At 68.6% G+C, this 12,670-nt stretch overlaps 2 protein-coding genes across 5 annotated transcripts; one reads left to right on the top strand and one right to left on the bottom strand.

The window, feature by feature from the left end:
* Nucleotides 1-8: 8 nt before the first annotated feature.
* Nucleotides 9-2,097, top strand: TREX1 (three prime repair exonuclease 1). Its single transcript, XM_036432353.2, has 2 exons — nt 9-515; nt 1,136-2,097. Exon 2 carries the CDS (start codon nt 1,153-1,155, stop codon nt 2,059-2,061), a length of 909 nt encoding a protein of 302 aa, XP_036288246.1. The 5' UTR covers nt 9-515; nt 1,136-1,152; the 3' UTR covers nt 2,062-2,097.
* Nucleotides 2,098-2,502: 405 nt separating this feature from the next.
* SHISA5 (shisa family member 5) lies at nt 2,503-12,530 on the bottom strand. Of its 4 annotated transcripts, XM_045579621.1 has the most exons (7): nt 12,366-12,499; nt 8,750-8,903; nt 6,785-6,871; nt 4,100-4,215; nt 3,500-3,642; nt 3,421-3,466; nt 2,503-3,342 (listed from the first exon to the last, which is right to left on the bottom strand). In XM_045579621.1, the coding sequence occupies exons 1-7, from the start codon at nt 12,418-12,420 to the stop codon at nt 3,263-3,265; spliced, it is 681 nt and encodes a 226-aa protein (XP_045435577.1). In that variant the 5' UTR covers nt 12,421-12,499; the 3' UTR covers nt 2,503-3,262. The 4 variants fall into 4 exon arrangements, with proteins under 4 accessions (XP_045435577.1, XP_045435576.1, XP_045435578.1 ...); XM_045579620.1 differs by having other exon boundaries at nt 3,421-3,642; nt 12,366-12,498; XM_045579622.1 differs by lacking the exon at nt 8,750-8,903 and having other exon boundaries at nt 3,421-3,642; nt 12,366-12,530.
* Between the last annotated feature and the right edge of the window lie 140 nt (nt 12,531-12,670).

Genomic DNA, 12,670 nt, shown 5'->3' with positions numbered 1-12,670 from the left:
GGAGGGAGTGCGACACAGGGAAGGCTGGGTCCTCCTTCCGGGAGCGTCCCTATGGCAACAGCTGCCGGAGGAGGGAGCCCTGCCTGCTGTGGAGTCGTCCTGAGTCATGGCCCCGGGCTGAGCCCTGGGAAGAGACCATTGTACAGCGAGGCGGGGCTGCCTGGGGAGGGCTCAGGCGGGAGCCAAGTGCCAGCTGAGGCCCCTGAGGGCCTTCCCCGCAGCCTGGCACCTCTGCCCGGCCTCCTGGCTTGCTCTCACGGGTGCGCTGTGCCAGCCAGCAGGCACGGCTGTAGGTCTGAGGCCTTGTGGAGTCACGGGGCCGGGAGCTCTGGGCGGCATGGGTGCTGGCACAGAGGAACCAGACAGGCTGACTAGCAGGGCGGGCCCAGCCGCACGCCAGCTGGAGGCGGGCTCCGGCTAAGTTTCACTTCCCGCCTCCGGGCCAGCAGCGAGAACGTGTGCGGTGTGCGGTGTGCCGTGCGAGTGACTGCCACCCACCTGCCTGCCTGCGCGTGGTAAGTGCGGACCCTGAGGTGGGCCGGGTGGGAAGGCCAAGGACTCCGCGCCCCCACTCCCACCCCGGCCACCCCCAGACTGGGTGGGTACTCGGGGAGAAACCCTCCCCCAGCGGAGTGCGGATCCCACAAGCCACCACCTGCCCCTCTGGCTTCCTGCCTTGATGGTGGGTCCTGGGGCTCAGCAACCTGATGGGGCCTGTGCGGGGCCAGAGTGGTGCCTCCGCCTCCACTGCGTCCCTGGGCCTCACCCCTCCCTGGGCCTCCACCGCGTCCCTAGGCCTCCACCTCCACTGCGTCCCTGGGCCTCCACCGCATCCCTGGGCCTCCACCCCATCCCTAGGCCTCCACCTCCACTGCGTCCCTGGGCCTCACCCCTCCCTGGGCCTCCACCGCGTCCCTGGGCCTCACCCCCTCCCTGGGCCTCCACCGCGTCCCTGGGCCTCCACCGCGTCCCTGGGCCTCCACCTCCACTGTGTCCCTGGGCCTCACCCCTCCCTGGGCCTCCACCGAGTCCCTGGGCCTCACCCCCTCCCTGGGCCTCACCCCCTCCCTGGGCCTCCACCGCGTCCCTGGGCCTCCACCGCGTCCCTGGGCCTCACCCCCCTCTGTCCTCCCAGGCCCGGCAGCGTCCACTATGCGCTCGCAGGCCCCGCCCCCAGGCCCCATGCAGACCCTCGTCTTCTTGGACCTGGAGGCCACCGGCCTGCCCTTCTCGCAGCCCAAGATCACGGAGCTGTGCCTGCTGGCCGTGCACAGGTGTGCCCTGGAGAGCGCCCCGGCCCCGCAGCGGCCTCCCGCGGCGCCCGCCCCGCCCCGCGTGGTGGACAAGCTCTCCCTGTGCGTGGCCCCCGGGAAGGCCTGCAGCCCCGCCGCCAGCGAGATCACCGGCCTGAGCACAGCCACGCTGGCAGCGCACGGCCGCCAGCGCTTCGACGCCGACCTGGCCCACCTGCTCCGCGCCTTCCTGCGGCGCCAGCCGCAGCCCTGGTGCCTCGTGGCGCACAACGGGGACCGCTACGACTTCCCCCTGCTGCGGGCGGAGCTGGCCGCGCTGGGCCTCGCCGGCGCGCTGGACGGGGGCTTCTGTGTGGACAGCATCGCCGCCCTGAAGGCTCTGGAGCAGCCGGCACTGGCACCGGGCCCGCGGAAGAGCTACAGCCTGGGCAACGTCTACGCCCGCCTCTACGGGCAGGCGCCCCCGGACTCGCACACGGCCGAGGGCGACGTCCTCGCCCTGCTCGGCGTCTGCCAGTGGAGGCCCCGGGCCCTGCTCCGGTGGGTGGACGCCCACGCCAGGCCCTTCAGTGCCGTGGAGCCCATGTACGGGGCCACGGCCCCCCCGGCTCCGGCCGCCGCGGCCTCTGCACTCCTGGGCAGAGCCAGGCACGCCGGTCCCGGCCTTGGGGCCAGCATCCTTCCTCCGGGGAAGGGCCCCGGGGCCTCGCCCAGGGAGGGGCTGCTGGCCCCCCTGAGCCTGCTGGCCTTGCTGACCGTGGCGCTGGCCGTGCTGTATGGGCTGTCCCAGGGCTCGCCTGAGCAGTAGCTGAGGACAGCCTGACAATAAAGACGCCCGCCTGAGTGCCTGCGTGCCTCCACTTCCTCGCCGCCTCTGCCCGCTCAGGCCCCCGGAGGGCAGAGGGCGGCACATCCATGTCCCTCTGTCCATCCTCCCTAGCAGGAAGGTCAGACACCTGAGCCCAATGCTAGCAGGGAAAACCTGGAAGTCCAAGTGCTGGAAAGAACCGGTACCGGCCCATTTCCCCAGGCAGCTGCACCGGTGCGGCTCAGCTGGCTGAGCGACCGCCTGGGCACCAGAAGGCTGCTGGTCTGACTCCCGGTCAGGGCACATGCCCGGGCTGCCAGCTGGATCCCCAGCAGGGAGGGAGCATGCAGGAGGCAGCCAGAGGATTTGTTCCCACATTGACGTTCCTTTCCCATCCTCTAAAAATCAATCTTTTCAAGTCTTTAAAGAAGGGCCAGAAGCTCCAAATTTCTGCGTTTATTATAAACAGACTCAGATGCATCAACAGTACAACAGTACAAAGTGGAGACAGATCCAGAGACAGAGGGACGGGACGCCGAGGTATTGGCATCTGGGCCAGCAGCCCCCGGGACCCGCTGCCGGGACAGCGGAGCTAGGGCCAGGAGCAGGTGCGAGGGAGGCAGGAACTGTCAGGGCAGGAGGTCCCTCTCTGGGCAGTGTCCCTCTAGGACCAGGGGTTTCAGCCTCAGCAACATTTAAAAACAGAAAAGAGGCAAAAAAAAAAAAAAAAAAAAAGCTTGGCTAAAAATAACAGACACTGGGGAGGACACCTGAGTGTGTGGGTGGACAGAGACCACCCTGTCCGATGGGTGGGGGCCAGGCAGCCAGCACCGGGTCGGGAGTGGCTCCAGACGGTCTCCGGAGGGCGCAGGAGCTCCTGGCTCCAGGGAACGAGGGGACGGACACCCAGCCCAGCCGGCCCAGCCCCTGCCGGCCTCCCAGCTCTCTGGGAAGGGCTGGCCACTGCAGACCCGAGCCAGGGTGCTCCCTGCCCACAGAAGGCCTCCCCATTCTGTGAGTTCTGCTTGAGACTTCCAGGAAGCACGGTTTGAAGTGAAGAGAACAAAGCACGGTTCCAGCAACTCTGGTGGGAGTGTCCCCACCTTGTCATCACAAGTGTACAAACGGCGCGCACACACACACACACACACACACACACACACACACCACGTATCAAGTGGCAGCCAGAGTTGCATTGCGCTCAGCGGGTGGCCTTCGGGGGGTCCATGTAGGCTGGGTTGTAAGGAGGCTGGCTGGCAGGATAGGCCATGGCTGCATCCCCTGCAAACAGAGCGGAAGAGATGAGCCGCGGGCACCGCGGGAGCGGGGGTCGGGGGTCAGAGCTGGCCCCGTACTCACCAGCCAAGGTCTCGTGGTAGGCCGGCGGGCCCACGGGATGGGCCGGATGGGCCGGGTAAGGCGGTGGGTACTGCGCCGGGTAGGGTGCTGCCACCATCCCTGGCTGCGGGGGGATGGGGTGGTAGCCCTGGTACGACGGCCCGGGGTAGCTGGGCGGCACGGCGGGAGGCTGGGGGTACGGGGCGTGCACCACGGTGGTCGCCGTGGTGGTGGTCACCACCGCTGCGGAGAGAAGCTCGTCAGGGCCTCGGCTGGCCCCGCCCTTCCTCCAGCTAACCCAATCAGGGCCCGGGAGCTCCTGGCCCGCCCTTCCCCCAGCGTAACCCAATCAGGGCCCGGGCGCCCTGGCCCCGCCCTTCCCCCAGCGTAACCCAATCAGGGCCCGGGCGCCCTGGCCCGCCCTTCCCCCAGCGTAACCCAATCAGGGCCCGGGCGCCCTGGCCCCGCCCTTCCCCCAGCGTAACCCAATCAGGGCCCGGGCGCCCTGGCCCGCCCTTCCCCCAGCGTAACCCAATCAGGGACCGGGCGCCCTGGCCCCGCCTTCCCCCAGCGTAACCCAATCAGGGCCCGGGAGCTCCTGGCCCGCCCTTCCCCCAGCGTAACCCAATCAGGGCCCGGGCGCCCTGGCCCCGCCCTTCCCCCAGCGTAACCCAATCAGGGCCGGGGGGGCGGTGCTCACGGCGCGGGCGGCAGCACATCTTGTAGAGGCAGCAGCAGGAGCAGGTGAAGCACACGATGATGGTGACGATGAAGAGCACGAAGATGGTCAGGCCGATGGCTATGGTGGCCCCGAACCTGCCGAAGAGCCGGTGTGACCGGGGCCTCCGCCGGGCCAGGGCCCGCCCCCGCACCCCTCCCGCGGGAGGACGCGCCGGGCCGCGGGCAGAGCCGCTTCCGGGCGTGTGGCTGAGCCCGAACCGCCGCTTCCTCCCGGCAGCCCGGCTGCGGGTCCCAGCGCCGCGCCCGGGCTCCGTGCGTCCCCTCCGTCCCCCCCGCACCGCCCCCCGCCCCCGGCCACGCCCCGTCCCCCGCGGCCCCCGGCCTGGCCGTGGGCACAGACCGCAGCCGGCGCCCTGGTTTAAGCCAAAACCCAGCTGGGCCAGGTCCCGGCCGGCAGCCGCGGCCCGGGGAGCAGCCCGCTCGCTGCGGGCTCAGCCCGGCGGGCGGTCCCGGTGCCCCTGGGCTCCCCGCCCGGCGGACACGCGGGCTGCCTCCGGGGCGGGAGGCCGCCGGCCGGCGGAGAGCGGCCTCCCAGGAAGCCGCGGGGCGGAGGTCACCGCCGGGGACGGAGGGCGGCCCTTCCCGCAGCCCCGCGCCCGCAGGACGGCCCAGTGGGTGCCCGCCCGCCCGCGGCCGGAGCGGGGACACTTCCCCAGACCAGCGACCGGAGGGCGGGCCGCGCTCAGCCCCCGCCGCACACACTCACACTCACATACACACACTCACATACACACACACTCACATACACACAATCACACACACATACACACACACTCACATACACACACTCACATTCACACACACAATCACACACTCACATACACACACACTCACATACACACAATCACACACACTCACTCACATACACACACAATCACATACACACAATCACACACACAATCACACACACATACACACACACTCACATTCACACACACACTCACGCGGTGCCCACGCCCTCTCACCCCATGGCCGCTCCCTAACGGCGTCCTGCGCGGACTCCCCGCTCCCCCATCCCGTCCCCCCTCCTCCCCCTTCTCCTCCCCCTCCCCGCCTTCGCCTTCGGGGAAAAGGAAAGCGAACCCGAACCCGCGCCCCTGACGTCGGAGGCCGGAAGCAGAGCCTCTTAAAGCCACAGCCGGTGCCGCCCGCAGAGCCCAGCACGGCTGCCACCCTCTTCCCCCTCCGCCCTCTCCCCGCTCCGCCTCCGAAAGAAAACAAAACCAGAGAAGCCTCTTCTGGACAAGGGCCTGCCCGCGAGGAGCCTGATCAGAAAGCTTTTCTCCATCCCCAGATTCTCGGACCTCACTCAGTCTAGCGTGTCTTTTTGTTTGTTTTGTTAACCCTCACGGACCCTATTTTCCCATTGACTTTTTTTTTTTTTTTTTTTTTAGAAAGTGGAAGGGAGGGAGGGAGACAGAGAGAAACACGGATGTGAGAGACACATTCACTGGTTGCCTCCTGCACGCGCCCTAATCGGGGCCGGAGACCCGTGCCCTTGACTGGAGTCGAACCCGGGGCCCTTCAGTCTGCGGGCTGACGCTCCATCCACTGACCCAAATGAGCCAGGGCTGGTGTATCTTTTACACCAGAGAGACTTGTGGCTCAAAGGCCCAAACATGAGAGATTTAAAATGTGGGTGTCGGGGCACATGCCCGGGCTGCGTGCTCGATCCCCAGTGGGGGCTGAGCAGCAGGCAGCCAACCGATTTCTCTCCCATCAATGTTTCAATCTCTCTGTCCCTCTCCCTTCAATAAAATCACTAAAAACATCCTAATAGAGGGGACCTGCTAATTGACCCTCACACCATTGCAAAGATGGTGGCACCCACAGCCAATAAGGAGGAATATGCTAATTAACTGCCACTCCCTCAAAGATGGCAACACAAACAAGATGGCAGTGCTCAACCATCCAGGGCCAGCCGAGGTGCAGACAAGCCTCAGGTGGCGGCTCCCAGCCTCCCAGGGCCACCGAGGCTCCGGTAACCAGGCCGACGGAGGCTGGCACTGCCGGCAGTGGCAGCAGCAGAGGTGTGATGGGGCATTCCTTCCCTGATGGCCAGTTTGCCTCCTGCCCCTGAGGGTTCCCGAACTGTGGGAGGGGGCAGGCTGGGCTGAAGGTCCCCCCACTCCAGTGCATGAATTCTCATGCACCAGGCCTCTAGTTTAAAACAGATAGATAGATGCATAGATAGATAGATAGAGAGAGATAGATCTATGGGTGACCATGGACTTCCCGGTTTTCCTGGGCTTCATGGAATGCCAAGACTAAAAGGGTGAAGTGGCCCCAAGAAGAGAAAGGATGACGGATTTTATGGCAAAAGAGAACAAAGGGTGACAAGGGGGGGTGGTTTGCCCGGCCTCCCGGGATGTGCAGGGGAGCCAGGCCACTGGCCCATCCCGATACACCCACCACCACCACCCATCACTGTCTCCCGCTCAGTGCACCCGCCCGTCCGAGTCAACCCGAACCCCTCCCCTGGCCTTCCAAACGCCAACCCACCTCGGCCACTCCCAGCCCCGCCCCCGAGGAGGACACAACGCCCCAGCCTAAGGATAGAGTCGCTTCCAGGGGGCACACCCCAATGACTGTCTCCTCCCAGACCTCGCCGCCCTCCCGCGCCCGCCGAGCCCCCCGCACTCACCCCGGCATCGGGTCAGTGTCTACGTCGGACAGCAGCGAGTCCGACTTCTCCAGCAACGCGGCCGCCTCCTCCAGGTGCTTCTGGATGCTGCCGGGTGCGGAGAGGAAGCCTGTGATGAGCACGGCCAACCCCACAGGCCAGGGCACACGCACCTCCTCAGCACACGGAACACGCCGGGAGCCACGGGACTGCGCCCGGCGTCCGGAGGGCGGGTGGCTCGCTCGCTCCTAGGGTCTCGGGGGACGAAGCCACGCATATGCCACGCGTTCTTCTCACGTGCACACGGGACCTTCCCCAGGACAGACTACGCGTGAGACCATAACCCCCATCTCAACAGATCTGAGGAGACAGCGGACATTGAAGTCCCTTCTCAGACACAGTGGGGTGGAGTTAAAAATCAGTAACAGGCCCTGACCGGTTTGGCTCGGTGGATAGAGCGTCGGCCCCGGGTTCGATTCCGGTCAAGGGCATGTACCTTAGTTGGGAGCACATCCCGGGGGGGGGGGGGGGAGGCGTGTAGGAGGCAGCTGGTCCATGTTTCTCTCTCATTGATGTTCCTAACTCTCTATCCCTCTCCCTTCCTCTCGAAAAAAAAAAATAAAGTATATTTTTAAAAAATCAGTAATAGAAGAGTTCAATGCCACAGTATTTAAAAAAATGCCGAAAATAACTCAGACCTTGGGAAACGAATTAATCTGGTACAAAAATATTTAAATTAAATTTAAAAAAAAAAAACACACCCCGGGGGCTAAATAAATCATGAAGGAACAGAACCTCAATGGTGAGATGGGATTAAACTCAAGAAGGCGGGAAAAATTGTGCAGGCCCCCAAAGGGCAGGTGCGAAGAGGGTCCGAGGAGCTCGGAGCCAACGCCACCGCCATCGCAGGACAGCCCCCGCGAGGAGAAGTGACAGGGAAGGAAGAAGCAGGACGGGAAGCGGAAGAGGCTGCGGGCACAGCCGAGATTTAACAATAACAACCGCCCGGCGGCTGGCACGGTGGGCTGAGTGCCAGCCGCGGACCGAAGGGGCCGATCCGATCCGGCCAAGGACGTGGACTCGGGTTTTGGGTTTAATCCTGAGTCAGTGTGTGGGGAGGCAGCTGATCCACGTTTCTCTCTCTCCTCTCTCACTCCCTCTCTAAACTTAAAATCAATAAAAATATATTTTTAAAAACCAGTGTGCACGCTTTCCTCAGTGGAATGGTGGGGAGTGCCCAGCTGGGACTCAGGGCGGGAAGGCTGGGAGGGAAATCCAGGAGGTGAGTCCGGGGCACCTGCCGATGCCAGGTGGCCCGCCATCAGCAGGCGAGCTGAGCGCCCGGGCCCCTGACAGAGGCCACTTCCGCCCTCCCCGGAGGGACCCCAGCTCCACGTCCACCTTCACCTCTGCCAACGCGCGTCAGGCACACACAGTCACAGCTGTCCGATCGCCCGGCCAGACGGCACAAACAGAAAACACGCTACAGCGAACAGGAATGTGGAGGTGGGGGGGGCAGACACGGGTTACCAGGCACGGCCGTTCAGGGAAACGCCCTGATCAGGGAGATCGCAGAAAAGCTGGGGCAGTGATAACATTCTATCATAAGACTGAAAAATAATGCAGCAGGTTAATAACTGGAGCCTGCCCCAGCTGGCGTGGCCCAGTGGGTAGAGCCCCGGTCTGTGGGCCAGCGGTCCCGGGTTCGATTCCGGCCAAGGGCAGGTACCTCGGCTGCAGGCTCCTCCCGGCCAGGGCAGCCGGTGGATGTGTTTCTCTCACATGGATGTTTCTCTCTGCTCTCCCTCTCTTTCCCACTCTCCCTAAAAATCAAAGGGAAAACACCCTCAGGTGAGGATGTACAAAAAAAAATTAAAATAAGAAAGAATCAGACGCGGCCAGGTGTCCGCCACCATCTTGAAAGGGCTGAGAGGCGGGAGGGGCGGGCGCCCGCGGCCCTGGCCCACCCATGGCGCCCGCACGCACCTGTCCAGGCGGTGGTCGCAGCCCTGGCTCCAGACCGCCCTCTTGAGGACGTCGGGGCAGCAGTACTGGCGGTCGCAGGTGCCGCAGCAGAACTGGGGGCAGGCCTTGGGGGAGAGGCTGTCTCCGGTGTTCAGGAGGCACACGTCGCCCTGGGCTGGAGCGGGGACACGGCTCAGCGTGGCCAGGAGGGCCGCCCCACACAGCCCTGCCCAGCCCGCCTGCCCCCCGCACACAGGAGGACCCGCCTCTGACGGGGCTGAGCTTTCTGTGGGTCTGCCCGGCCAGGCCCACCCTCAGCCCTGCCCTGCCCGGTCACTCGCCGGAGGCTCCCATCCACAGCCCGCGGAGCAGGCCAGAGGCAGAGGGTCTGGAAGAACAGTCTCGCCCCAGCCGTCCACACTCACCGTTTCCCACCCTCGGCCTCCAGGCCTCCTCCTCCCGGCCGCCCAGGCCCAGGGCACAGGCTGGACGGCAACACCCTGGCCAGCCTTGGGCCACACAACCCTGCCCTCCCCACACACAACCCTGCCCCCCCCCACAACCCTGCCCCCCCCACAACCCTGCCCCCCCCACAACCCTGCCCCCCACATACAACCCTGCCCCCCACACACAACCCTGCCCCCCCCCACAACCCTGCCCCCCCACACAACCCTGCCCCCCCACACAACCCTGTCCCCCCACACAGAACCCTGCCCCCCACACACAACCCTGCCCCCCCACAACCCTGTCCCCCCCACAACCCTGCCCCCCCCACAACCCTGCCCCACACACACAACCCTGCCCCCCCCGACACAACCCTGCCCCTCCCCCGACACAACCCTGCCCCCACACACACAACCCTGCCCCCCCCCCACAATCCTGCCCCCCCCACACACAACCCTGCCCCCGTCTCGGCCCAGAGCCCAGTGTCCTCTGACCTCACACACCGGCCAGGGCTCTCCCAGCCTCCCCGGACCCAGCCTCCTCGGACCGGCCAGGGCTCTGCCTGCTGTTCCCCCCTGGGCCCTCGGGTGCCCCCAGCCCTCCAGGAAACAAGGCCCTTCCCCTGAGGAAGCACCCTCCCCGCTCCCTGGCTTCCCGCTGGGGTGCCCATTCCGCACCTAACGGCCCAGCCTGGCCCTGTGGATGCACCGCCAGGGCAGGCCCCCCCCAGGGGCGTTCCAGGGACCCCATCGAGGAGCACAGACGCCCCCCTGCCCTCCCCCCCTCCCCCCCTCCCCCTCCTCCCCCTCCCCTCCCCCCCCCTCCCCTCCTTCCCCCCTCCCCTCCTCCCCCTCCCCCCTCCCCCCTCCCCCTCCCCCTTCTCCCCCTCCCCCCTCCCCCCTCCCCCTTCTCCCCCTCCTCCTCCTCCCCCTCCCCCCTCCCCTCCCCCCCTCCTCCCCCTCCCCCCCTCCTCCCTCCACCAGCAGGGACTGAGCGGTTCGGCTGGATCTGGAGCACCGGCCGGCCGGAGGGCAGGGCGGGCCCAGCCGCAAGCAGAGGCCAGGGAGGCGGGGAGACGCGCCCCAGCCCCGGGCCCCCCCAGGACCTCGGGGCCCACAGCCCCCACCCCAGCTCCAGGACTGGCTGCGGCCCGGGGTCCGGGTCCGGGTCAGTCCGGGCGGCGCGGGGGCGGGAGGGGGTGCGGGGGGCGGGGGCTGCGAGCTCCGGGGGTGCCGCCCCCGCTCCCCTCCCCGCGGGACCCCGCTCACCCCCCGGGACCCCAGATCACCCCCCGGGGACCCCGCTCACCCCCCGGGGACCCCAGATCACCCCCCGGGGACCCCGCTCACCCCCCGGGGACCCCAGATCACCCCCCGGGGCTCCAGATCACCCCCGGGGACCCCGCTCACCCCCCGGGGACCCCAGATCACCCCCGGGGACCCCAGATCACCCCCCGAGGACACCGCTGACCCCCCGGGGACCCCAGATCACCCCCCGGGACCCCAGATCACCCCCCGGGGACCCCGCTCACCCCCCGGGGACCCCAGATCACCCCCGGGGACCCCAGATCACCCCCGGGGCTCCAGATCACCCCCGGGACCCCAAATCACCCCCCGGGACCCCAGATCACCCCCGGGGCTCCAGATCACCCCCCGAGGACACCGCTGACCCCCCGGGGACCCCAGATCACCCCCCGGGACCCCAGATCACCCCCCGGGGACCCCGCTCACCCCCCGGGGACCCCAGATCACCCCCCGGGGCTCCAGATCACCCCCCGAGGACACCGCTGACCCCCTGGGGACCCCAGATCACCCCCCGGGGACCCCAGATCACCCTCCGAGGACCCCGCTCACCCCCCGGGGACCCCGCTCAACCCCCGGGGACCCCAGATCACCCCCGGGACCCCAGATCACCCCCCGGGACCCCAGATCACCCCCCGAGGACTCCGCTCACCCCCCGGGGACCCCAGATCACCCCCCGGGGACCCCGCTCACCCCCGGGGACCCCAGATCACCCCCCGGGGACCCAAGACCACCCCGGGGACCCCGCTCACCCTCCGGGACCCCAGATCACCCCCCGAGGACCCCGCTCACCTCCCGGGGACCCCGCTCACCCCTCGGGGACCCCGCTCACCTCCCGGGGACCCCGCTCACCCCCCGGGGACCCCGCTCACCCCCGGGACCCCAGATCACCCCCCGAGGACCCCAGATCACCCCCCGGGGACCCCAGATCACCCCCCGGGGACCCCGCTCACCCCCCGGGACCCCAGATCATCCCCCGGTTACCCCGCTCACCCCCCGGGACCCCAGATCATCCCCCGGGGACCCCGCTCACCCCCCGGGGACCCCGCTCACCTCCCGGGGACCCAAGATCACCCCGGGGACCCCGCTCACCCCCCGAGGACTCCCGCTCACCCTCCGGGACCCCAGATCATCCCCCGGGGACCCCGCTCACCCCCCGAGGACCCCGCTCACCCTCCGGGACCCCAGATCATCCCCCGGGGACCCCGCTCACCCCCCGGGGACCCCGCTCACCCCCGGGACCCCAGATCACCCCCCGAGGACCCCAGATCACCCCCCGGGGACCCCAGATCACCCCCCGGGGACCCCGCTCACCCCCCGGGACCCCAGATCATCCCCCGGGGACCCCGCTCACCCCCCGGGGACCCCGCTCTCCCCCCGGGGACCCCGCTCACCCCCCGGGGACCCCAGATCACCCCCCGGGGACCCCGCTCACCCCCCGGGGACCCCGCTCACCCCCGGGACCCCAGATCACCCCCCGGGGACCCCAGATCACCCCCCGGGGCCCCCGCTCCCCCCCCGGGGACCCCGCTCCCCCCCGGGGACCCCAGATCACCCCCCGGAACCCCGCTCACCCCCGGGGACCCCAGATCACCCCCCGGGGACCCCGCTCACCCCCCGGGGACCCCGCTCACCCCCCGGGACCCCAGATCATCCCCCGGGACCCCAGATCACCCCCCGGGGACCCCGCTCACCCCCCGGGGACCCCGCTCACCCCCCGGGGACCCCGCTCACCCCCCGGGACCCCAGATCATCCCCCGGGACCCCGCTCACCCCCCGGGACCCCAGATCATCCCCCGGGACCCCAGATCACCCCCCGGGGACCCCGCTCACCCCCCGGGGACCCCGCTCACCCCCCGGGGACCCCGCTCACCCCCCGGAACCCCGCTCACCCCCCGGCGGCGGCAGCAGCAGCAGCAGCAGCAGGACCCGCGGCGCCGGCGCCATGGTGCGCGGTGGGCGGACAGACGGCGGCGGACAGACGCGCAGCGGGACCGCCAGCCGGAAGCACAGGCTCGGGCGCCGCTCCTCCTGGGCGCCGCCCCGTCCCGCCCGGAGCCCCGCCCCGCACAGCGGCCCCGCCCCGCCCCGGAGCCCCGCCCCGCACAGCGGCCCCGCCCCGCCCGGAGCCCCGCCCCGCACAGCGGCCCCGCCCCGCACAGCGGCCCCGCCCCGCACAGCGGCCCCGCCCCCAGAA

Source organism: Pipistrellus kuhlii, unplaced genomic scaffold, assembly GCF_014108245.1.
Source record: "Pipistrellus kuhlii isolate mPipKuh1 unplaced genomic scaffold, mPipKuh1.p scaffold_m20_p_11, whole genome shotgun sequence".
Taxonomy (NCBI): Eukaryota; Metazoa; Chordata; class Mammalia; order Chiroptera; family Vespertilionidae; genus Pipistrellus; species Pipistrellus kuhlii.
The sequence above is the reverse complement of the archived record's forward strand: the minus strand, read 5'-3'. Positions and strand labels throughout refer to the sequence as shown.